The sequence below is a fragment of the Polyodon spathula genome, chromosome 20 (genome assembly GCF_017654505.1).
Source record: "Polyodon spathula isolate WHYD16114869_AA chromosome 20, ASM1765450v1, whole genome shotgun sequence".
NCBI lineage: Eukaryota > Metazoa > Chordata > Actinopteri > Acipenseriformes > Polyodontidae > Polyodon > Polyodon spathula.
The window spans coordinates 5,898,165-5,925,403 of record NC_054553.1 but is presented as its reverse complement, the minus strand read 5'-3'; the positions used below and the strand labels follow the sequence as shown (position 1 = coordinate 5,925,403).

The 27,239-nt window shown below is 39.5% G+C and overlaps 1 protein-coding gene across 10 annotated transcripts in view; it reads left to right on the top strand.

Annotated features, from left to right (window-relative positions):
* LOC121295519 (ETS-related transcription factor Elf-1-like) overlaps positions 1-23,089 on the top strand; it is a 47,769-nt gene extending 24,680 nt beyond the window's left edge. For 7 of the 10 annotated variants that reach the window (XM_041220233.1, XM_041220235.1, XM_041220239.1 and 4 more), the window contains 8 exons: positions 15,419-15,746; positions 17,511-17,682; positions 19,079-19,186; positions 19,401-19,565; positions 19,875-19,958; positions 20,471-20,663; positions 20,886-21,263; positions 21,553-23,089. In XM_041220233.1, coding sequence (XP_041076167.1) covers positions 15,675-15,746; positions 17,511-17,682; positions 19,079-19,186; positions 19,401-19,565; positions 19,875-19,958; positions 20,471-20,663; positions 20,886-21,263; positions 21,553-22,441 — 2,061 coding nt within the window. In that variant the 5' untranslated portion in view covers positions 15,419-15,674 and the 3' untranslated portion in view covers positions 22,442-23,089. Of the gene's footprint in view, positions 1-7,097; positions 7,140-7,356; positions 7,834-15,418; positions 15,747-17,510; positions 17,683-19,078; positions 19,187-19,400; positions 19,566-19,874; positions 19,959-20,470; positions 20,664-20,885; positions 21,264-21,552 lie in introns of those variants that run through there. The other 3 variants (XM_041220237.1, XM_041220238.1, XM_041220234.1) reach the window with 3 other exon arrangements.
* The last annotated feature ends 4,150 nt before the right edge of the window (positions 23,090-27,239 follow it).

The following is a 27,239-nucleotide window of genomic DNA, read 5'->3' as shown; positions in this document are numbered from 1 at the left end:
TTGTCGTTTTTGCAGAGTACTCTCGCATTGTTTTTTATCGCTTGTTTGGAAACCCTAACTGTCACATCACCATATACAGTAACATACCCAGAAGTACAGTCTATATAGACAATCAATGGGGTCTGTTTTTATAATCTATAACCATTCTACTGCAGGATCCTTTTTAGTTGAATCATAGTGCCCTGTAGATTTTATTTATTGCGTTTATATAGCACTTTATATACAAAAGTACTGCAACGCACTCTATAGTACATAGCAGAAAAAAAAGAACAAGCCACATAATATTTGTATAGCATGTAAAACACATATGACTGCCTCACTCAGCACATTTAAACACAAAGGCAGCAATTTTAAAGTTACATTAACCCACTAAGATAAGAAAGCCATTTTATAAAAGTGCTTTTTTAGTCTTGACTTGAAAACTGTAACGGTCCCAGCTTCCCTGATAAACGAAGGCAGATCATTCCATAACTTAGGAGCTCTACAAGAAAAAGCCCTAACTCCTGTTGACCCTAGGAATAACCAGCAGCCCCGCATCCTGTGATCTCAGAGTGTGGTTTGAAAGATAAGGGGTCAGTAACTCCTGCAAATAACTAGGTGCTAATCCATTCAGTGCCTTGTAAGTTAACAGCAAAATCTTAAAATCAATTCTATCCTGCACTGGGAGCCAGTGTAAAGAGGCCAAAACAGGGGTAATATGTTCACTTTTCCTGGTTTTAGTCAGAATTATAGCGGTGATACTTTGAGCAAGCTGCAAGCAGGATACCACATGTTTTGGGACACCAGAAAAAAGTGCATGCAATAATCAATTCTAGATGAAACAAAGGCATGCATTAGTCTCTTGGCATCAGATATGGAAGTAATTGGTCTAAGTTTGGTTATATTTCTCAAATGGTAAAAATATACTTTAGTAACTTCCCTGATATGAGTCTCAAATGATAGATCAGGATCAAAGATGACTCCCCACACTCCTAATTTGCAGTTTAAGTTTTGATGACAGACTGCAAGGATCGAGATCATGTAATCCCACATTTCCTTTTAGTTGGTTTTGTGAGGCCACTAGCATAACCTCTGTTTTATCAGAATTCACTGTGTTTTCAAGATGATTCAGCAGGGTGGAAGAATTAAAACTGATGGATGGAATCTGATATTTATTAAGGTCTAAATAAAATCTTTTTACAGTAACATTGGTTTTTATATTATGCAGAGACATTTTTTTAAATCTCTTTTGTTGAACATAAACCTGGAAGGAGAGATACTGTATTTAAAAATAATATTTACATGCCCGTTCACATCCTTCAGTAAAAGCAAAATAAATAAATAAATAAATAAAACGAAATGTTCCCGTCAAGGGAATGTAACTTTCTAAAAATAGCACAAAAGAAACAACAACAACAACAAAAAAAAAAAAAAACCTGAAAGAGTCCAGCAAGTTGTGCGCTGGACCAGATGTTTGATATATCTGTCCCTAAATGCTGTCTACCGTTAGCATTTTATTTACTGTATTTTTAGCTAGTAGAAAGTTAACTAAAAATAATGAAAATTATGTACTTTGTGTGTGTGTGTGTACCGATAGCGCAGAAGTTAGGGCAAAGGAACATTTCTCTCTCTCTCTCTCTCTCTCTCTCTCTCTCTCTCTCTCTCTCTCTCTCTCTCTCTCTCTCTCTCTCTCTCTCTCTCTCTCTCTCTCTCTCTTGCTTTCCTGTCCTGTTTTCACAAACACTGAACAGGGTTCCTAAATGGGTTGCCTGTCCTCTTGCCACACGCACATGGTGTTGGGGTGGGAGGAGTTGTAACAATGTGTTAAAGTGCATTATCACTGGAAGGACAGACGGCATGATGTCCAGTACTGGTACTGATGCATGGGGTTCAGCAGGGGTGGAGCACTGCAGTAAGTAATATATATCGCTTGTTATTATATAACAATGGATTATAAACTGCAAGTTGTTTAGCTCCCTGTTGAGGGTTCCTGCCAGCATTAGAAGTGCTTTTCCTGCTAAACAGTAAACAAGTATATTTATGTTTTCATTCAGGAATGTGTGCTTTCTGCTGAACCGTGGAATAGCTCTGCAAGAAATAACATGGGGGCCCAACCTGGCAAAAGTCTCGCAGTAGAATTTGTCACTGAGAAAGTGGACAAGTTATTTTGAAGTGCGGGTTGACACTTTGGAATCTCATGAGGTGCATCCATCTGTCTGTATTTCTGTTCATGGAGGTATATGTGTGTCCAAATTAGAAAACGGCTGGTCCTTATCTGGGATGTAAAACCTCTAGTAACCCACAGGGGCAGGGCATATTGGATGCTGAAACCCCTGCATTCGATTTCCAGTGTGTATTTGTAGGGCTAGAGGGGCATTTTACAATGTGACCTCACCTGGTCTAACAGGGGAACTAGAACTCACAAGGGTTGCATCGGCAGTCAACCTCAGGTGTGTCAGAGAGTCGATAAGGGTTAGAAGGTGAACACTTGTTCCACTTGGTATCTAGTACTATATAGTAAAGTGGTAGATGGAATGCTTGTTGTCAGAATCTAGCCGTTGGTTAAACACAGCAAAGGGGAAGAACAAAACTGCTTATTTTTAAGGAATTACAGTACGCTATCCTGGCCAAAAAAAACAAACAAACAAAAAAAAACCCCTGAAATACATAAAGAAGAAGTATTTCTTTTTTTTTTTACGTAAAAAAACACAACAGAAAAAATAACTGTACATGTGATTTGTATGTTTAACGTTATAACTATACAGAAAGTCCTTATTTTACAAAAAGTTAACAAACTTCGACAAGGAGCACCAACAAGTGAGACAACAACCCTTGTAAACAACATTTGATATATATATATATATATTATGAATATATATATATATATATATATATATAAATATATATATATATATATATATATTTCTCAATGTCGAAACACTTGTCCCGGAATTACAGTATTATTATCGGAGGTGAATCCCCTCCTTCATTCTTAACGTTTGACCAAACCGTTTATCGACGGTCAAATAACATGTCATTAAGGAAGACTCTACCGATAATACGAAAATATATCTAATTATATATATATATATATATATATATATATATATATATATATATATATATATATATATATATATATATATAGATAGATAGATAGATAGATAGATATAAATAATCTGCATGTAACCTGTTAGAAAGTTGTTGTTTTACTGCAGCATTGGCCCTTTCAGACAGCATGCCTTCTTGCTAGCTAATAGTTGCTGACTGCAGAGCTCCCCAGTCACGACTTCAGTGTGGTAATGCCTAGATTCGTATGACTGGTTTTACGGTGCCAGCAGGCCAGTGAGCTTACAAAAAAACAAACCTTATATGACTTGTACATTTTGTTTATGAAAGCAGTTCAGAAAATACAGGAACTCTTTTTTGTGTTTCTCAGTAGAGAAATGCAGAAATGGCGTGGTGAAGAGATTGTGCTCTGTGTAACCACTGAGTGTTACAGGGGAGGAGGGCTGGGCTTCTCTGTGGGGTTTGCAGGCTGAGCTGACGACAGAAGGGCTTGGGCTCTGCACTGTTTTATGTTCCCCTTGCCCTTACAGGGTTATCTGGATCATTTAAGCTTCTACAATCCCAAACGTCACCTTTTTAACCCACACAAGTTTACTATCTTTCAAGAGTCACGTGGATTGAATGTAGATCGGGAAACAACAGTTTTTGATTATTATTCTTAAAAAAAAAAAAAAAAAAAAAAAAAAAAATATATATATATATATATATATATATATATATATATATATATATATATTATACAGCATGTTAAATGCATAGTGTGGTTTCTGTAAATGCTGGATTACAGTTCTGCAGTTCTGGAGTGTTTTGTGGATTACAGTTCTAGAGTGTTTTGTGGCAGCTGTTGAAAGTGCTTGTACTGTAGTTTCAGGTATTTACAGAGGCAGTGTTTTTTTGTCCCATCTTGCAGTACACCTGTATGCTGATATTCTATTGGCAGTATAGTGTGCCCAATAGAATGACAGTTCATCATTGGACTTATTTCCCTGTACTAGGTTTACTGGTATCATTAGCCACGTTGCTGCCAATGCTTTTTATTGTGAGGGTATGGAGAGAGTTAGCAAGCCGGGTTATTGATGCGAATCACTTGGATCCTGACAGTTTTAGGATAGTTTTAGGATCGGCTACAAGGAACTGGATGAGATTTCTTTTCTTATGTTCTTATGTCTCCGTAATGTAATTAAGTTGACTTTTTTTTTTTTTTTTTTTTTTTTAATAAAAGCAAATGCATAAAAAATTAGCATTTCTGACCATGTCGGAACTACACAGATAGCGACAGGAAGGTCTTGCTTCGATCTTCAGACCCATTAACAACTAAGTACACAGAAGGACAGCGAGTACCGAGTACAGTGAGGCAGCCCTTTGCGTACGCTAGCTGCTTGAAGATGAGTCCTCAGCATTGACTCTGGTAGCTCTGCAGTGGATGAACTGGAGTTCAAAGCAGAACCAGTGAAAAGGTTTTCAGAATCTGACAGTACATGGAGAGGTCTGTACTAATTGTAAAGTTGCACATGTCTGCTCCCAGAACTGTTAGCAGAGCAGTTCCTCAGTCTGACCCCCTGTGGGTAGGTAACATGTCACATTCATATTTTTTACATGCTCTTGTCTGTGGTTGTAGGTCATGGATAGCTATTTTTTCATGATACTGATAGATCTCAAATTTATTTCCAGCTTTGGTGGAGGGGATATGTATGTCACTGGCATACTTATTTAATGAGCAGGGCAGGTATGTATATATATATATATATATATATATATATATATATATATATATATATATATATATATATATATATATATATATATATACAGTACTGTGCAAAAGTTTTAGGCAGGTGTTTAAAAATGCTGTAAAGTAAGAATGCTTTCAAAAATAGACATGTTAATAGATTATATTTATCAATTAACTAAATGCAAAGTGAGTGAACAGAAGAAAAATCTACATCAAATCAATATTTGGTGTGACCACCCTTTGCCTTCAAAACAGCATCAATTCTTCTAGGTACACTTGCACAAAGTCAGGGATTTTGTAGGCATATAGTCAGGTGTATGATTAAACAATTATACCAAACAGGTGCTAATGATCATCAATTCAATATATAGGTTGAAACACAATCATTAACTGAAACAGAAACAGCTGTGTAGGAGGAATAAAACTGGGTGAGGAACAGCCAAACTCAGCTAACAAGGTGAGGTTGCTGAAGACAGTTTACTGTCAAAAGTCATACACCATGGCAAAACTGAGCACAGCAACAAGACACAAGGTAGTTATACTGCATCAGCAAGGTCTCTCCCAGGCAGAAATTTCAAGGCAGACAGGGGTTTCCAGATGTGCTGTCCAAGCTCTTTTGAAGAAGCACAAAGAAACGGGCAATGTTGAGGACCGTAGATGCAGTGGTCGGCCAAGGAAACTTACTGCAGCAGATGAAAGACACATCATGCTTACCTCCCTTCGCAATCGGAAGATGTTCAGCAGTGCCATCAGCTCAGAATTGGCAGAAAACAGTGGGACCCTGGTACACCCATCTACTGTCTGGAGAAGTCTGGTCAGAAGTGGCCTTCATGGAAGACTTGCGGCCAAAAAGCCATACCTCCGACGTGGAAACAAGGCCAAGTGACTCAACTATGCACGAAAACACAGGAACTGGGGTGCAGAAAAATGGCAGCAGGTGCTCTGGACTGATGAGTCAAAATTTGAATGGCTGTAGCAGAAGGCAGTTTGTTCGCCGAAGGGCTGGAGAGCGGTACACGAATGATTGTCTGCAGGCAACTGTGAAGCATGGTGGAGGTTCCTTGCAAGTTTGGGGCTGCATTTTTGCAAATGGACTTGGGGATTTGGTCAGAATTAATGGTCTCCTCAATGCTGAGAAGTACAGGCAGATACTTATCCATCATGCAATACCATCAGGGAGGCATCTGATTGGCCCCAAATTTATTCTGCAGCATGACAACGACCCCAAACATACAGCGAAAGTCATTAAGAACTATCTTCTGCGTAAAGAAGAACAAGGAGTCCTGGAAGTGATGGTATGGCCCCCACAGAGCCCTGATCTCAACATCATCGAGTCTGTCTGGGACTACATGAAGAGAGAGAAGCAACTGAGGGTGCCTAAATCCACAGAAGAACTGTGGTTAGTTCTCCAAGATGTTTGGGCCAACCTACCTGCCAAGTTCCTTCAAAAACTGTGTGCAAGTTTACCTAGAAGAATTGATGCTGTTTTGAAGGCAAAGGGTGGTCACACCAAATATTGATTTGATGTAGATTTTTCTTCTGTTCACTCACTTTGCATTTTGTTAATTGATAAATATAATCTATTAACATGTCTATTTTTGAAAGCATTCTTACTTTACAGCATTTTTTCACACCTGCCTAAAACTTTTGCACAGTACTGATATTAGTGTGTACAAAATGTACCAGGTGATGTGTTTGCAGAGTCCCTAATGACTGCCTTGAATCCAAAGTCTTTAAACTTTAAAGAACTTGTGTGAGCCACATTTCTTTCATAGAAGCATGGCTTGTATTCTTGGAGGAATAAGGTTGAATGGTTTTCACTGAGAGGCTTGTTCCAACAATGTGATAGAGGTTTGCAGTAGGTAGCTTGCCTGGGTTATTTTGGCCCACATTCCCAGTGCTTCATTTTGGGGTCAGTTGCTTTGCTTGCCCCCTTGAATGAGACATTCTGCTGTAACCTGTTTTCAAAGCCCCTTTATCAGTTTAAATTTTTTAACGAAGCAGCGTAAAACCAGCAGAACAACATTTTTATTGCATTCTCGTGATCAGCCCAGATGCTTACCTGCGTGGTGTGACTTGCATGCAAAACGGTTGCTCTCCCTTTCTGTTCAGTTTGATTTTTTTTATTGACACCTTTGTGTTATATTTGAACTGATTACACATACAGTACATGCCTTGCTGTTAAACTCTCTGTGATGCAGAGGGTATTGTGCAACGTGCTATTGTGCATGCTAAGATTTTCATGTTTTTTTTTTCATCACACAGGGATGAAAATAGGACTCCTATTGCATAGCAGTTTCACCCATTCCAGGTTTTAATACAAGCTTGATGAGCCCCAGTGTGTAGGCAACAAGCTCAGGTGAGTCTTATTAAACTCATATCAAAACCAGAAATGAATCAAACTGTTATGCACTGGGAGTCTTATTTCCACCACTGCTCACATTATATAATACAGTATATAATATTTTACAATTGCTCTTTTTTGACATGTCTTGAAATAATGTTTTCTTTTACTTGCCCAGCCCTTTTAAGACGCTGTTTATTCAGCTGTTAGTCAAAACACTAAGTTGTTGCATCTGCTGTTTGCTATTATAATTCTTTACACACAAAGTATGTTTCAAAGTGCATTATCATAACAGTAATTCCAAAACACACAGAAACACAGATTTCTGTTCCCCAGACAAATAGCAGTAAAATGAACGGTTAAAGACATTTTCAGTGTCAGATACAGAGGTGTGTGTCGTGATGCATTAGATTAATTTTGGTTAATTACTACTACAGTTTTAACTTGAAAGACAGGCGCCATGAGAGAGAAGCGATTAAGAATATAGGAATGGCCTGAAAGAAAGGCAGGGAGAGAGCGGTTAGGCTCTTACAAAGCCTGTGTATTGTAGCCTTGGTGGTCTTGCGACCTGCAGCTTCAACAGTAACAGCACCCTGACACTTAGGTGGTTTTGCATTTCTCGTAACGCAACAGCTTTGGGTTCCTTCTACTGAACAAATATACAATTGGACGTGCACGCCCCGACTTCTCTTCTTGAACATTCTGTGAGGTAAGGCCCTGGGAGGCGTTCATTTTAAAAAGTGCTTTTTGCAACATGATTTTTTTTTTTTGTTTAACATTGGTCCTCTGTGGGACCTGCATTGCCTTGTAGATCACTGCATCTAGGCAGCTGTACGGCTCGATATTTATGCAAAGATTCTTATTCAAAGTAGGCATTTTACATGTACTGTAAGCCTTAGTAGAAGGGAGCAAAGGGCTTTCTCTTTTATAAACGGTGCACAAAAACATGTTACAAATATGCCAGGCTGCCTGGGAGGACTTCTGCTTGTTTCATTTTAAATTGTATGGGGTCTTGTAGCAATATGTGCAGGGGTGGAAACTGTTTTAAAGCAGCAGCTAAAACACAGAAAGAGAGAAGTGTTAGTCTGACTGTGGTCTAACAGACAGGAAGTGACAAAAAGCCATTGGTTAGTGATACATTTCCTGTGAGTTTAGGATTCTCAGGTCAGTTTGCGGGTGTTTCTTTATTTCTCTCTCTTTTTGTGTTCCTGTTTTCTGTATTTGCTAACATGGCCTGCTTCTCAAAGATAAGGTGAATTTGAAAGAAAATGAAAATAAACAAACTCTAAGAGGCTGTGTCATAGCTGCCAAGCTTTCAAAAATACAAGTGCATGTTTTATAGGGCGCAGGCTGTTTTATATATATATATATATATATATATATATATATATATATATATATATATATATATATATATATATATATATATATATATATATAATATACATACACACACAGTGTCTTGCAAAAGTATTCAGACCCCTGACCAATTCTCTCATATTACTGAATTGCAAATGGCACATTGAAATTTCGTTCTGTTCGATATTTTTTTTTTAAAACACTTAAACTCAGAATCAATTATTGTAAGGTGACATTGGTTTTATGTTGGGAAATATTTTTAAGAAAAATAAAAAACGGAAATATCTTGCTTGCATAAGTATTCAACCCTCACACATTAATATTTGGTAGAGCCACCTTTCGCTGCAATAACAGCTTTAAGTCTTTTGGGGTAAGTATGTATCAGCTTTGCACACAGTGTCGGAGTGATTTTGGCCCATTCTTCTTGGCAGATTTGCTCCAGGTTGTTCAGGTTGGTTGGACGATGCTTGTGGACCGAAATTTTCAAATAGTGCCACAGATTCTCAATGGGATTGAGATCAGGACTTTGACTGGGCCACTGTAGGACGTTCACCTTTTTGTTCTTGAGCCACTCCAATGTTGCTTTGGCCTTGTGCTTGGGATCATTGTCCTGCTGAAAGGTGAATTTCCTCCCAAGCTTCAGTTTTTTAGCAGACTGAAGTATTGTCCTGTGTTTTGCTCCATCCATTCTTCCTTCAGTTGTAACAAGATACCCAGTCCCTGCTAATGAGAAGCACCCCACAGCATGATGCTGCCACCACCATACTTCACTGTAGGGATGGTGTGTCTTGAGGCATGAGCAGTGTTAGGTTTGTGCCACACATAGCACTTTGAGTTTTGGCCAAAAAACCCTATCTTGGTCTCATCAGACCACAAAACCTTTTTCCACATTGCAGCTGGGTCACTCTCATGCTTTCTGGCAAACTCCAGACGTGCTTTCAGATGGTACTTTTTGAGTAACGGCTTCTTTCTTGCCACCCTCCCATACAGGCCAGTGTTATGCAGAGCTCTTGATATGGTTGACTGGTGCACCATTACTCCACTCCCAGCCACTGAACTCTGTAGCTCCTTCAAAGTGATTGTTGGCCTCTCTGTGGCTTCTCTCACAAGTCTCCTTCTTGTTTGAGCACTGAGTTTAGAGGGATGGCCTTTTCTTGGCACTGCCTGGGTGGTGTGATGCATCTTCCACTTCTTGATTATTGATCCAACTGTGCTCACTGGGATATCCAAGCACTTGGATATTATTTTGTACCCTTTCCCTAATCTATGCATTTGTATTACTTTATCTCTAACTTCTGTAGAATGCTCTTTGGTCTTCATTTTCCTTCAGATTCATAGCCTTCACAGTGATTGTTCAACAGTGGGGTTTTTATCCAGAAAATGTGACAGCAACTTTAATGGTTCACAGGTGGAGGCCAATGGTAAGGTAATTGTGTCCGTTAGGGCAATTTCTTTCATTGGTGCAAACTGGGAGCTTCCACAGCACAGGGGTTGAATACTTATGCAAGCAAGATATTTCAGTTTTTTATTTTTCTTAAAAATATTTCCCAACATAAAACCAATGTCACCTTACAATAATTGATTCTGAGTTTCAGTGTTTAAAAATAAAATATCAAACAGAACGAAATTTCAATGTACCATTTGTAATTCAGTAATATGAGAGAATTGGTCAGGGGTCTGAATACTTTTGCAAGGCACTGTATGTGTATGTGTACAGATATATATATAACATATTATATATATTATATATATATATAATATATATAATATATATATTAGAGTCTCAATGTGTACTTAAATCTGCAGAATTCAATGATTTAATAATAAAATAGAATAATACTGTTTGTGCTTTTGCCTTCTGTGCAATTTTGCCTTATGTTTTGGGGCACGAAGTTGAAATCTCCTTTTCACCTTTTAGAACCCAAAGAGGTACACTCCAAAAATGTCAGCAATGCATCACTTTATGGTGAAAATATAGAAGACTGTATTTTCTCTTAGGTGTTCAGCTATGAGTCCCACGTGTTGTAAATCCAATCTCTGTGATCTCCATTCGGATTTATTTATCAGGTTTCATAAACAGATTTTTGTAAGCTTCAATTTAACTGGAAAAACACACAACTTGCAGCTTCTTTTAAACAAGATACTTGATTGAATTCCAGGCATTGTTAGGAGAGTCTCCATCAGTGAATCACTGCTTTGAAGCGGATGACTGCAGCAATCCTGGAGCTGGATTTCACATCATCTTGGATTGCAGATTGCAGTTTGGGATTGTGGGGAGCTTGTGCTGGGGCGGGACAGCTGGCAGGGGTTTAAGGATAGGCACTGGCATTTTGGGAGAGCTGGCATACTTATCCCATCTGTCTCTAAAGAAACTTTTAGTCTTAGCGTTTTAGTCTCTCCTTTTTCTTTTAACTGCTTAGTGGAGCATGCTAATGATCGATTCATCGCATACAGAATTTTACTAGCAAAAGAAACTTATAAAATTCTATATCAGAAGTGTGCTTGTCCTGTACATTAAGCCTAAACTTCAATCAATCAATCTTTATTTTATATAGCACCTGTCATAGTGGAACACCATCACAATGTGTTTTACAAGATGCAATAAATACAAGAAAATCCATAATACTTCAAATAGAGAAATGCATAAAACATGATATACAGTGGAAAGTACATAATACATGAAAATACTACACGAAGTACATTGGAAAGTGCATAATACATGAACTAGTACACTAAATACTGTGGAAAGTGCTTAATGCTTGAAATAGTACACTAAATACAGTGGAAAGTGCAGAATACATGATAGTAACAGTATGTGAAATAGTAGCAGCAGCTAATGACAAATATCAGGCTTAAGGAGCATGGAAAGCAAGAGAGAACAGGTGGGTTTTGAGAGTTGATTTAAAGCGAGGTACGGTCGGAGCATCATGAACCAAAGCTGGGAGAGAGTTCCAGAGAGTCGGAGCCATGAAGCTAAATGAGCGTTCTCTAAGTGTGGTGCACTTTTGCTTGGGGACAACAAGCAGGCCAGAGTTGGACCTCAGCTTGAGGGCAGGGACATAGCGGGTCAGCAGGTTGAGGAGGTACTCGAGACCTGTTGTGATGAAGGGCATTGTAGGTGAGCAGGAGAGTTTTGAAAATCCTGAACTTTACAGGTAGCCAGTGCAGCTGGGCAAGACTGGGGAGTTGTGTCCTAATACTGTAGTTTGTGTTTTTATATTTAACAGTTTTATTTTCCCTTTTCAGGAACAAAAATGGTGCAAATGGTGCAGTGCAGCAAAAGCTTAGTAATTCTGACTAATGCTCTAACTGTTCTGGATATGATAGAGGCCTTCTGTCTCTAGTGCTTCTAGTCTAGCAGCTGTACTGAGCACTTGATTCATTACATCTTTCATTAAAAACTAATACTGGCTCTCCCATGATATCACTTCCTTAAACGGTGAGATCACCGAAATGACCTAGCCTGTGACTAAATTCCTTGTAAACTGTTAAAAAAAAACCCCAAAAAAAACAGAAACTGTGCCAGCACTAACTGCTGCTCCAGGTGTTTTAAAGGGAAGTGCTTTGTAGTTCTTAAATTATTTAGAACTGTCTGAGGTGGTCTAGGAAGGACGCCTGTGGTCACATGTGCCTGCTGAAATCACTATTTTTGCTAATTTACGCCAGCAGAGGGTTTTTCTTTTGAGAGTTTGTTTTTCTCTCATTTTTGTAGACATAAGGCTGGGGGCAATGTGATTCAGCATTCAGCCATTTGTTTGTGCTTAAATGTCCTCATTTCATGGTCAAACAGGACAGCACAGACATAATTAATTATTATTTATATAACTTTTTATAAAAGTTTCACCAGTAAAATTGCAGTCATTTAGGAATTTTTCTATGCTTTCACCATAGTACTAATTTACTATAATTGAACATGGCTTGCTGTTCTTTTAAAAATGCGTTGCCATACCCTCTCTATGCTATGCTTTACAGTGCTTTCACTGTGGTTTATTACACTTTGCTGTGCTATTACTAAGGTTAACTTTTATAAGGGTCGTATTACACTGGCAGTATGATCGATAAGACTCTCTAATGGCTTAGTTGGTAGGGCTAATCTCAGCAGGAGTGTTGAACAGAGTCCCTTCAACGACACGTTGAAGTCGTGGGCCCCAAATTCAGAATTGGTAGTGGGTGAAAGCGTCATCGTTTAACCCACCTAAAATAAAGATTAAGGGATGTGTTTAAATTGCCTTAGCAGAAATAATTTATTCTGACTGTCCTACAGTACGTGTGTGATTGTGCTTTTTGCAGTCTGCTGGTATGCTGCTACTGTGCTTAGATAATTGCAGAATGCTGTAGTTCTGATGTGAAAGGAACCCAGACCAGCATGTTTAGGCTTGATCTGCTCGCTCCCAGGGCTGGGTGGATGCGCTCAGTTCATTTTTTGTTTTAATTGAAATTATCAGATGTGGGTTGTTAACCAGGAAAGTACAGTCAACTCCTTACATCACATATGTTTTAATTAAGGGTTTTTATTAATTTGATATTTGTGATATGCTGCATTACTGAGAAAAAAATTGCATCTCCTGTGTTTTATTTACGAATAAATGAGTCAACTGAAATCAGTGAAATAAATAAAAAAAACAAACAATGATTTGAAAGTCAGTTCTGTGTCAAATGGCAGGCTAGAGGTGGTTTCTATGGTCTCACTACACTTGGAAGTGACAACGTGGCCAAACAGTCACACCTAAATCCCTTAAGACCGCCTCATAGCAGTTACTGTATCTATGTATAGCTTTCCTGACAGAGGACAGACCCACTAAAGTAAAGGGAGGAGCAGGTGGTGCAGTGTACCAGCATTAGCCTTTGATTGGATACAAATAAAATATATCATGGTGCACTTGGAACAGTACAAGGAAGCAAGTGTGTGTCACCTGCCCCACACTGTGCTGGGTGTAGCCAGTACACATTCCCCGCCTTCCACAAACACGAACTACAAAAATAACACAGTTCTCTATTCTGAACAACTAGAGCCCCCTTAAAGTAGTGACTTTCCCTATAAAGTAATGACTCTTCCTAGCTTTTAGTCACATCTGATCACTGGTAAAGCAGAGGCAGGTAGCAGGCTTCAGTACCGATCAGCTGTAACATGAGCTCAGGCCTCCTTTTTGGTGCAGGCCTGGGGAGAGGAGAAACCAGAGAGAGGGAGAACCGGAATGTGTGGTTTAGGCTGCGTAGGCCGGTGCTTGGTACTTCTAGTGGGAGTAGGTAGGGAAGTTAATCCTGCCCTGCCTCCTTTCATTTTCTACACAGGCTCAGGTAAACATGGTTGTTTCATTTACTTAATGCACTGTATTTAGCAGACAGTGCAGTCAGATTGTTAGGACTGAGTGACAGGGAGCCAGCATGGCCTAAAGGAACTGGGAAGTAGGCTATCTTAGTAGTATTATTAGAGACCTGTCAATAAAGACTGGGCTAGAGATGAGCTGAGACAGTGGGAATCTGCTTGGCCTAGATGTCCTGGCTGAAGCCTTTAGTTAGTAGCTGGGATTAGGATTGTATCATCTTGGATATCAATTCTCAGTCCTTATCATTAGATTTGGCTATACCTCTCTAAACAGATTACTGTTCTTGTGCCTGTGCAGTTTTAGAAAGAATTTGAAATAAGCAGCAAACCCTCACTGGGAACAACATGGGTGGAGGGTGGAGGGTGGAGGGGGCAGCTGCATTGTTAGATAGCCGAGAATGGTGTGTATTATTTTCAGTTGTAGTTCTCTTGTCTTGTGGCGTTGCTGCCTAATGAAACAATAAGCCCTTTCTCATGGGGGATCCACAGCAAACACACATGTTTTGAATTCCAGCTGTGTAAAGGGTTTGTTAATACATTTGCTTGACCCGTGCACTATTGGTCCCCCATCGGAAATAATCGAACTGGGAAGGTGCAGACCGACTGTAATTTCAGAGCAAATAAACCACACCCTGCCGTATTCTGAAAGGTGGAGAGTGGAGCGTGGAGCATGGGGAGGGGAATTCTGTCTGTGATCCTGAAATATTTTAACAACACCAGAGGGCTCATTGTTACCATTGGCGTATCCGTGTACTTTTATTTAAAAAAAGAATCTGTTTATATTGGCTGCATGTGCTTTTTTGAGCGATGCAACACATTGCAGCTTTTTGGTCACTTTTCATCCTGTTTGAAAATAAAATCATATTGTGTTTTTTTTTTTATTTTTTTATTTTTTTTTTTTACAATGGACGGTAAAAATTCAAAAAAATAAAAACAGACACTCGGTAGTTATATCGCATCGTATATATGCATATATATATATATCCTATATAGATATAATATATATAATATATATATATAATAAGTTGAATATATATATGTATACATGTAGCGTTAGCTATTTGGAGTGATTCTAGGCTAATCTAGTTTAAATAGTTTCAGGTTCTTATACTGAAAAAAAATAAAATAAGGAGATGCACATATTTGTATCTTACATAACTTTACAGGTCTGCAGTTTTGAGTGGAGTTTTCTTCCCAAGGTAAAAAAAAAAACAAGCAATAAAAATCAAGATTTACACTACTGCTACCACTTCCCATTTTTACTGGTGTTGTTGTTGGCTTACTGTTTCATTTTGAGTGCTGCTGGCAAGATTATTTGAAAGTTGTGTTGTATGTTTAATTTTTCACAGCTCACTGTATAATTGTAGTCTCTATGGAACTGTTTGTTTTTTAATTGAGCTGCCAATTCTATAGGGGCTGTAATTTGAATATTTAGTCATTGTCAGAACAACCACTGGATAAGCATCACTCCTCAGTGGCTTATTTAGTATTTTAAATAAAGTATGATGTTCACCAAAAAGGAGTGGCGAGCAGTACGTGTGTATGATTATTGTAAGATATGAAATGTTTTCTGTCAGTTTACTTATTGTCTTTTTTGCTTTATTTCTAGGTTTTTGGTTTAATGCTGAGAGGGCAGGACAATAACGACACTCGAGGGTCACAGGACAGCCATCGAAAATTGGACCTAAATAAATAAAGTGAAATAAAATTATAAAAAAGGAGGACATTTCAGAAACTCTTTGCTTTATCTGGTAGCCAGCTGTCTTGTGAAACGCAGAGCCACGTCCGCTTCCTGTTACTCTGTGACAACTTCCTGTTTTGTGGCTGACTGAAGGGAGGAAGCCCTCTCTTTCAGCCTGGTCGTCATGGCGACCGCAGTTCAACCGAGCGAATTGATGTTTGAATTTGCCAGCAATGGGATGGATGAAATCAACCAGGTACAGTAGCTGGCTATTGTTTTGTTCTAGGACTGTATCTATGGAAAGCTCTTTTACATAAAAGGCAAAAACCCATAGGATGGCCAGGTAGCTGCTAGGACTGAACAACAACACGCTAACACTGCAACTGGTGTTTATTGAAGGTGCTGGAAACCAGCCACCGTATCACCAGACGTTTAATATGTTATTCAAATATATACACAGCATAAACCTACTGGTTCTGCAGGGCCTGCTTTTAGTTGTTTATGGCATTGGAATACAGAAAATAGAACTGCATATCATGGACAGACAAAATAGTACACATTGGGCCTTAGTTTTTAAAAGTCACCAGGATGTAATCACTGATACATTGAAACTAATCAACAAGAATAGTTAAGATAACGGTGATATTTCATACCATTACCAAGTTGCCCTTTAAATAATAGTGTGGAGGCAGTGACTAATCAAGTACATAGAATGGGTCAAATAGCTATGCAACAGGAGTTTTATTCTCATCCCTGACAAAGGAAAGCAGAATCGATTCTACCATCCCTGAAGTTCCAAGGCAATCAGGTTTCAAACATTCCCTCCTCACTTTCTAATGATTTACGACATTAAGGGACTGTGCTTGCCAAGTCCTAGCATTCATTTCCCTATGTTATCTGAAAGGGCTCTTTTGTAATATTTAATTGGAACCACCGACCAGCATGGGAGACTGTTAGCTCTGTTTGTTGGACAAGCAGAAGGGGGAAGAACGTAGAGGAACTGAATTTTCCGTGACAGGGAACTCAGAAATGCAAATGCTGTGAGAGATGTTAATCTGTGGTATTGCTCAACGTCAAGTATCATCTCCCAGCGGCAGTGAGCTAGCTCTCCCATGCCACTGCGCAGCTCTGTTTTCTCAGCCATACTTGAGCTGAGTCTTGCATTCACTGCAGTGACAGATTCCGTTTTTGTTTAATTAATAAAAAAACATGGCCTTTGACAAAAAATACACTAAAGAGACTCGCACTCACTGCTATAGATGCTGCTTTTCAGTCCCCTTCTATTATTGTTTAAAACAATGTTGATATTTTTAGATCAATTGCATCAACTCATGGATCTTGCTTATATTACACTGCTGTCTTCTTTCTCTTATAAAAGAGGTGGAGTTTGATGCATTGTATTATTGGTGGCTTCTTGGCTTATGAATAATGATTTGTATTGGCTGGGCTGGGTTTATAAGGTAATTCAGCCTGACCCCTTTGAATAGACCTTAGTAATGAGCTTTCCTCTCAGCCAATCCTCAAGAGGGAAGTGTTCAGCTCCACCCCTCTTCATGCTAATTAGAGATCCGCAGTGTATACTGTGTATAGGACTGATGAGAATAGTTTCATCAGCCTATCACCTGTACAATAATTCATCAAGACCTGGAGAACTTTGTTTGAGGGGGTCTGCTGCCCCCTGCTGGTCACATTGATTAACCTGCTTGAAAACGTGCATTATTTATTACCATTTTGTTTAACTCATTAACAGTCAAAGTTCTAATTTTCTGAATTCTGGTGTCCACAGTGTGAAACCATTAATCTAATTTGCATTAAGTATATTGTCACGGTTCTACTTTGTTTATTCGAAGATGTGACCTTTTGTCTGCAGGTGGTTTAAGGCAGGAATTCAATCTCTGCAGGGTTTTATGAGCTAGCTGGCCCTTGTACACTGGTAATCTTTTAGCTTTGAATGTAAATAAGTAATAAAACCCTATATTGTGTACTAACGTGTTTAAGTGCCGCCTTTGTTTTCCTGCAGCTTGATGACCCGTCTGTGTTCCCGGCAGTGATTGTGGAGCAGATCCCTGCTGCTGACCTCATGCAGGTGTACTCAGGGCTGGAGTCAGACGAGGTCCCCAATGGAATCATGGCAGACACCTCGCTGGATGTCGCTGAAGAACAGATCATTGGTGTGAACATTGGACTCTCAGGTAGGGTCGGCTCAGGGTAGGTTACCAGAGGCTCAGTTCTATTCCTCAGGCCTACAGCCTTCCTGTCCACTAACTAAAGCAGACTCTCCCTCGATTCCCAAATATAACCCCTAAGTCACCTCAGGGGTTGCCTCTTGTAGAGCGAGTAGAGGGGTTCCGAAAAATAGAGGGTTACACGTTTCCACTGTTTTAAATAACTTTTCATTGTTAACATCCTGACAAGTTTTTACACTTATAAATGTAAAGTCTGTTTCAAAGCTCTTTTCAAAATGTCCGCTCTAGTGCACTGTTAGTGTAAGGATTATTGCCCACATTGTCAGACAGGTAACACAGCAATAACGATCCATGATGTGGTACGGAACAGAAAAGCCAGAGCACTTTTTTTTTTTTTTTAAATCTCTCTTCCTGCAGTGATTTAGAGGACAGATCTCAAATCCCAGTGCACTAGAGTGGACATTTTGAAAAGAGCTTTGAAACAGACTTTAAAGTCTAATCGTCAATCCCATAGTATTTTAACTCGGGATTTAATGGTCCAATTCTGTTGCATCTGCCAGAAAGACATGCAATGACCTTAGGGGCATGTAAAATCTATGCATGTCTATCTGGGTTATTCACAGATAGATGGTGTAGACAGCTTTATAAATAGCTATACACATCCATTAGCAATATGATAGAATTAGGGTAATCTCTTGCCGAGTTGTTGCCCTCAGTCCTTTAGCAAGGTGAATTTCATACTGAATTGAGATCTTTGTGTCTGTTTGTGATGAAGTAACCGGCCTTGCACAGAAACACGTCCTTTCTTCACAGCCAAGTCTCAGAGACCCTGCTAGCTTTGCGTCACGTAGCATTGAATCACAACAAACATAGTTCTCCTTTTTTTTTATCTCCCGCTCCAATTCAGAGATCTGAAATCTCTTTCTGACTGTGTTTTTGTAAAGTTTAACAGAGTAAACAGCAATTTGCTGCAGTGCTAGGAGATAATAGATAAGGGATACAATGCAAGGGGAATTGATAGGCCTCCTTGCTGATGTGAATGGGTTTGTGTTTACTTACTATAACTGTGTGGGTGTTGTCATAAAACAGGCATTTGAAAGAGATTAAAAATAATCAGCTCTAAAGCCGCAGGAGTTTAATTCTGTGAACACTAAGGCTTGATGAATGTAATGAGAGACAGCACAGGGGAGGGTAAATACCCCACTTAATAGAAGAACCAAATGCAAAAGGTATCGAGACTTCACTGCCTTGAACTAATGGGAATAGTTTGACTTTGAATTGAGGACTGAATGCTGCAGTAGGGTACTCTCTCTCTTCTCGTGCCTCTCATCTTTGATGGCTTGAGTTCAAGTCTGTCTCGTGTCACACCGCTGAGGCTCTCTTGTCTGTTTTTAATCTTCAGTGGAGTCCTCCTGCCCCGATAACGAGGAGACGATGGAAACCATAGAGGCTGCAGAAGCACTATTGAACATGGAGTCGCCCAACAACATCCTGGATGAGAAGCGCATGCGTGAGTTGCTTTCTTCCCGTAACCCCCCTCCCCCCCCTCCAATTGTTGGCTAGTCTGATTTAAAAGGGAAAGTGCAACGGTTCCCATCACATTTTCACAGTTCTGGTGTGTATGTGAAGCATTGCACTTCAGTCTGCTTTCTAAATCCCTTTGTTAATCAAGATGTTTCGGAAATGAAACTCCGCTCTCTTATTGGTCTGCTTGTGTTTTCCAGTTCACGGCTATAGCACTCTGCTGGGCAGTGAACTCACCTATGTGTCACTGCGACCCGAGCAGCTCCAGAACAGCTTCAATGGAATGGATGTGTCCTTTGACGAGGAGGAGTCCATGGATGAAATCCCACAGAAGAGCCCCAGTAAACCTCACAGGAAAAAGAAAGGTAAGGCACCCTGCCTTTGGATGGAATAAGCCTACATTGTCAGAGATTTAATTGAAATGATTCAAACAGCACATTTAAATTGTTTGTTTTGAAGCTGGTGACATTCTTCAGGCAAAATGATGGAGTGTAAGCCAGTCACACTGGTCAAGTAAGGGTTGGTATGGCGACATGAATAATGATATATTCTGTGCATGGGAACCATTTGTCCTGTACTGTATTCGGCATGTTAATGTGTTTACAAATATTGACTGAAATTGAGGCTTAAAAAGTGGACTTCCTCCGTTCTTCATTGATTTCTTTCCCTCCCAGTTCAGAGACCGAGACCAGTCCGTCCCTCTTCCCCTGTGAGTGCTCCCAGCCTTCCTCTGAAGAAGAAAAGCAAGGATGGAAAAGGTGCATAGAGCAATCCAGGGGGGCTTGTTCAGAGAATGCACAGGCGTAAACACGTATGCAGGGCTTTTTAAAATGAGCACTTTAGCTGCAGCTCATTCAGTAGGTTTCAACTCTGGCTATTTTAATTGATGAGGTGCTATCAAAGTTCAGTGGTTTTTTGTTGTTGTTTTTTTTTTAAATAATTGATTGCTGGCTGGAGGGCATACAGTACAATCACGTGCTCTCCAGTATATGTATTGCCATGCATGGCAGGCTATGTGTATTATATCGAGTTGGTTGCTTCAGTTGAAAAACTGTTTTTTTGTTCTAATAACCAGTCCGTAGGGCAGTTTCTCAGGCAACAACATTTTTTTTTTAAATGTTATTTATTTATTTATTTTTAAACTGTGTTCGACAACAGGGCTGCAAGATAAAATAAACTGCACCTGAAACTGGAGTTTTGTATAAAAAAGGAGAAGTTTTTATTTTTTTAAATGCTGACTTCATTTTCTTGGTTCCCCTCTTTTCTGTAGGGAACACAATCTACCTGTGGGAGTTTCTCCTTGCGCTTCTTCAGGATAAGAACACGTGTCCCAAGTACATCAAGTGGACTCAGAGGGAAAAGGGCATTTTCAAGCTAGTGGATTCCAAAGCTGTATCCAAACTCTGGGGCAAGCACAAAAATAAACCCGATATGAACTATGAAACGATGGGCCGGGCTCTCAGGTCAGTTCCTCTACATTTAACAGTTAACTGATACCAGTAACACATGTGAGTGCTGGACTGACTGCCCCTTTTAAAGGAGACATTGTTCCCTTGTCCCAGTTTCTGTAATGCAGTAATGTTCAGCATGCGTTAAGTGTAATTCCAAATGGAAAGTCGCTCTCTATCCAACAAATACATATTGATGTACTGTAATTCATCCATATAAAACCTTTCCTCCTCAAGGTATTATTACCAGCGTGGCATCCTAGCGAAAGTGGAGGGCCAGAGACTGGTGTACCAATTCAAAGAAATGCCCAAGGACCTAATAGTAATTGATGATGAGGACAACCAAGGCTGTGATTCCATTCCCAGTCACGTGGTGAACCACTCCGTCTCCCCGGGGGGTAGGGGAGGGCAGCGCGGGACGTCTCGCTCTAGCCAGGGAAGGACCCCCCCGCAGCCGGTCCTGATGCGCTCGGTGAAACAGGAGCAGACCTCCGGGGTGGTGTTTCAGGAGGTGAACGGGAGGCTGCCGGGGGAACAGCTCCTGCAAACTGTACACGTCCTGCAGCCAAACCAGGGAGCAGCCGTCCCTGCACCAGCTCAAACACATACAATCAGGTAAGAATCCCTCGCGGCCAACCTTCCCTTCCATGTGTGCCAGTTTAAAGCTAGTTAAAGTAATTTAAAGTTTTAAAGTAGTGCGCGCGCACACACACACACGTGCACACACACATACAGCTTATATAGTTTTAGTCATATGATACTTCACAAGACCACATACATTTGCATACATTAGGATATACATTTTCAATTTTTTTGCAGTCAGTTTTATTTGTAGCATGCTTTACCATGGATTTTACCACATAACTAATTCCTTCCCCTCTCACCTCTCTCATTCCCTCTACAGGGCCATCAATGTGCCAGTGTCTGCCCAGGCTAGCTACCCTATGATGCTCACCTCTGGAGCTCAAGGTGGGGGGACTGTGACTCTGCAGACTGTGCCTCTGACCACTATGTTGGCCAACGGGGACACTGCAACCTCTCCTACACAGAGGGTGATCCTTCACACAGTGCCCTCATCTACCCCAGGGCTCAAAGACATGGTGTTCCAGACAGCACTAACCTCCACAGCCAGTGGTGCTCCTGAGAACTTCCAGCAAGAGCAGCAGCTCATGGTCACTAGCCTTGCCTCCTCATCTGGTGGTCTGATCAACACCATGGCCCAGTCCAGCTCCTTGAACGGCATCACCCGTCTGGTCACGCTTAACGCCAGTGGGCAGCCTGTAGTGGCAGAACATCCAGGCACAGTCATCGCTACCGTCATCAAACCCAGCGAGATGAATGGCATCCACATCAAAGAGGAGATCCTGGACCCACAGTACCTGCAGTCCCTGGTCAATGGCGATCTCACCGCTGACTCCAATAATGGGGCAACTAAGAAAGGATCTGCAGATGGAGCAGGGATGGAGTTCAGTTACCGAACCGTCATTATCACAGGAACTCAGGACACCAGCCAAGTACTGGCAGCCGAGCTAAATGGACATTCGGAAGGTGAAGAACAGAGCAGAAGCCCTACAGTTGGCCTTACACCTGTGGAAGAACTGGAAGTCAATGGGGAAATGGCGTTGGAGCCTGACCATAGACCAAAGCAACACAATTCAGCCCCACAGGGCCTCTCCCAAGGGATGGAAGAGGTCCAGCAAATACAACTGACCAGGTGCCCGCCTCTGGCTGTTCAACTCAGTTCTGCCTCCTTTGCCACTGTACAGATAAAGCAGGAACCTTTGGACACATAAAGAGGGACCTTTCTTTACTAAAATAACAAGGAAAGCCTGGTCAGTCTCCTATAAAAATAACTCTTAATTTATTTCTCTTAAGAATAGGTCAGCTATTGGCCTATTGGACTTATGTTTACTTTCAGTAAAAATACTGTGCCTAAAGTGCTTAGCATAAGATATTGGCATAGGCATCCATAAATATACAGCTTAGCTGTGTGGCCCCCTCCTCCCCAGTGTTAAAAACCACAAGGAGAACAGCCATCTCAGGACCAGAACAGATTCACCAGTTGTGCCAGTTGACAAATTAGTTGGTATTATCTTCAGTTCTCTACCAGCGTTACTTAAAGTGGACATTGTGAGTTTACACTGTGAAAGAAAATAAAAGTTTCCCATATGCATGGGGTGGATACTGCATTATGTGAAAGAAACCAAAAAAAGCTTCTTAGATTTGAGGGCCAAAATGTTATCGGATGTATTTTTTAAATTTTTTTTTGTATCTGGACAAAAAACATGCCGCATTTCACTTACAACCCTGCAATGTTCTTTTAAAACTCATCAGGACTAGGAGTTGTGTGTTTTTATTAAGACAACTCACTCTCAATCAGACCTATTAAAATGCAAGCCATTTTAAATAATTTCCATCGCGAACGATTGCAGAAGAATTGCAGAATCAATTTTCGAAATCTTTTTATATATATATATATATATATATATATATATATATATATATATATATATATATATATATATATAATATATATATTTTCCTTTTATGCAGCTGAAGCAGGGCTTCCAGTCAAGTGTTCAATCTGGGGACGCTAAGCCAAATGGGATTGGATTTACTCCTTCTTACTCTCACACCGGATTTTCTAAAAAAGGGGTTTAATGTGAACCCCAATTTGGTCAGGACTCCCCCTTACTCCACAGTGGCTTTACAGATGTCCCCCTGTGCTTTTCAGATGCCCCTCTGTGCCTTACCTTCTTCACAAGGCTCCAGAGTTGGAGAACTGGCCTTGTCGATGTGGTTGCCATGGGTACAGGCATTTTATGTTCTCTGAGACATTGGTGTGTGTGTGTACATAGCCATAGACATTGACTTCAGTGCAGCTGAAAGGGTTAAGAAAAGATTGCTTCCTCTGCTTCTTAACTCGAGTCAATGTCACATTTCACAGCTTTAAGAAATGTTAATAAAAAAGGCAAATATATATAAAGAAATATAGAAGAGTGACAAAAACTTAAGCCATGGGTTTATTTATTTTAGCAAATTCTAGAAGTCTATATTAAAATAAATAAATACATATCAGGGGGCACGTTTTGTCAGGATTGTAAATAACCAGTAACAGAGAGAAGTCTGTGGATATTATTATTATTATTATTATTATTATTATTATTATTATTATTATTATTATTATTATTATTATAATAATAATAATATAATAATAATAATAATAATAATAATAATAATAATAATAATATAATAATATAATAATTCCGTCATTTTAAAATTCGACATGAGGCAGTTCTTTAAAATGCCACTGCTTTTTCATTTTAAAATACAAAAAGAATAAAGAAAGCTGGCAGATTTTTATAAGCATTCCAATCCAGATACTGTACTCAGCAGGTTTTTTTTTTTTTAATATATATTTTCTTACTAAATGTGAAGCTGGGACCCTTTTCTATGCACAGTTATCTTGCAGTTGTTGTGTCTGTAAATATTTTATGTGTCGTGTCACGATTCTGTTCTGTTTACCTGCTGTGTCTTCATTGGGTTAGCAGTACAGTTGACCTAGCCCTATCACCATATCAGCAGTGTGCCCAAGTACAGCAAGCTTCTTCATTGGACACTTATGCTCTAACCCCCCTCCCCACCCCCCTCGTTCATTCTGATTTGCTCAGGCATTACACTGACTCTGACATAACACACCTTAGTCAAGGGCAAAACGCAGATAAGCACAACAACTACATAAGTTGTATATATCTGCTGTACACAAATCGTACATCCCTGAAATATAAATTTGCCGTTTGTAAACCCAGGTTTCTTTTTGTCTAACTTTTTATTGTGCCAAGTTGTGTTACCAAATTTTCACAAGCTTGCTGAGCTCATTATTGAATAGAGATACCTATCTGTTCACCAGGGGGCAGTGGAGGACAGACGCAGACTGAAAAGCTATTAGAATTCAATTGAGGTGGCCCCTCCCCCTATAGGGAGAGCTTCTCCTGTGGCAGTCTGCACTGGATCTGTATTTGGTATCTAGAGCACTTTGTGACTTGGCTCACCTGTTGAGTGGGGGTGAAACACAAAAAAAACCCCACACACTCAAACAGATTTTTGGATAGTTCCATATACAATAGATGACGAAAAAGTGAATAGAAATACAGACATTTGCCATACATAATACTGTAGCGTACAGTACTATATATATATATATATATATATATATATATATATATATATATATATATATATATATATATATATATAATATAAAAACAGACTTTTTCAGTAGTGCCTTCATCAGTTAACTGTTTGTTTTTCGTATTTCAGAGATGTGTGTCTTCATTGTACTATTGTAGTATATGAAAACCCACACTCCTCCACACCTGACACTGAGAGGGGCTCAGGTCTTGGGGATTCCTGTAATACCCCCAAACCTCTCCACTCAACAAGCCGGTCTGAGCTGCAGGCAGACCTGCCCTCAATGGGGGACCTGTGCCGCTGTTGGTCTTGCAGTAGGTGATATGACAGCTGTGTCTTTCTTTTTCTGCTCTAGTTTGAGCTCTGATTGCTTTGCTTTTAAGAATAGAAAGTATTGTAGTGAATTTTTTGATTATAAAAATAAAACTTCTTTTGCTTTAAGAAAAAAAAAAATTTAAACAGAGGCTGCATTCTCTTTGTTTTTTATTTGAGACTGTTGCTGATGGTTAAGGTGACCTTGCTGTACAGAAGATGATAATGTAGGTTTCTGAGGCTCAAGCAAGACCCTTGCTGACACAAAAGCCTCAGTTTGTCAAATTGATTGAGCAACTTCTATCTTTTTTGGGGAAATAAAAATAAAGCAGTTTCATGATCTACAATTTTATGTATATTAATGTATGTATGTGTGTATATATGTATATGTGTGTGTGTATGTCTAATATGTATGTATGTATGTATGTATGTATGTATGTTACACTCCATCTAGTAGTTCAACTCCATTAGTAGGTTTGCAGATACCTCACAGTGCTAGGGCCTCCCCCAGGAAATAGAAGCATATACAGTGTATAAGGTGCAATTGTCCTCTTTATGTATGGAAGCTGGATTGAATAGCACTATAAAACAAAGCTTTGTAAGAATCACAAGGTAATACTTCCAAGAAACAAACACAGTCAAGTCATCGGCTAGTGCCTTTATAAGCAAAGGCTCGTTTACCAGGGCGTCCTGGTAACGGCACAGAGCGCAGCAGACTCAAGCAAACAAGCCTTTGATATTTCCGTAACAATGTTCTACACCAAAGTTACGTGCACACACACACACAGACACACACATTACCAGTATTGCTTTGTAAACCTCCACACTTCAAAACTGGCTAAGCCCTATTTATCTCGTTATGGATTTGTGTTCTTGTGAGTCAGAGGTCCTCTCAGCTATTTAAAAGCATCTTTCTAAAAACATATGTTTTGCCAAATACAATTTTCCCTTTAAGCCACCTGCTGTCCCTCCTTTTGAGAGTACAAAGATTAATGCTGCAGAGGCTGATGAATAGAATACTAAACCTCCACAAGTATATGTGTTATTTGTCATAAATCCGAGCTTGCTTTGAAAGAAAATGTAGTTCATATTGAAAACAGAACGTACATCTGTTTTCGCCTGTAATATAACATTAAAATCCATCAAATATGTGTCTGCCCAGTTTTATTTTTTCGAAGTAATGGATTTTTTTGTAGTGTAAGTATGTGTTATTATATGTTTGAGTTGGACAGATTGTGGGAGAAAATCAGTATAATTGAATCATGACTTTGGTACAATAGGTTTAGAATGATGACTTGTATAAAAGATTGTGGACACTGACAGTATGAATAGGATGCAGCTATCAGAAATGTCCTAGTCTTGGATGGCATGTGTTACACAGCTGTTACCTGGCTATTGAGATTCTCAAAAATCAATACAGTTTATTAGACTAACTACAGGTGTTTAGAATACTTCATCAGATTACTAATCTAAATCCAGTGAGGTCATTTTGTTTATCCAAATAAAGTGTTATTAAAATGTGTGATTGAGAAAGAAAGAAATTAAGAGGAAGAAACACTTGGAAAAGAGGTATTGTATTTCATTCACTTTTATTGGGATTCCAAGTAGCATTGTCCTGCAATAAACTGATCTCACAGAGAGTCATTTGATACATAGCAACAGCAGCCTAGCACCCAACCCAATCACTGATTCAATTGAAGTGACTTTTAAAACCAAGATCAAGGAAAGACCAAACCTTATGTTATAAAACAGCAATAGCTACACATAGCGTATAGTGTTTGGAGGCAACAGTCTTGCTCGCTTTATGCGCCCTGTTGTCTAAATAAATATGTTTAAAAAAAAAAAAAAAGACTTGATATTCACTTCCCCCACAACAGTATCTTTCAGTCATCTTATATGTACTTACTTTATATTATCTTATCACACGAAAACGCTATATCTCTCTACTGTACATGGAATTACGGCCTACCTAAAACTATGTATCATTTTGCCTTTGCCTTATGTACATATTTATATAGCGCTGAGAGAAAGGGATCATGAACCTCTGTACAGATTTACAGCACTGCCCCTCTAGATGTGCACAAATTC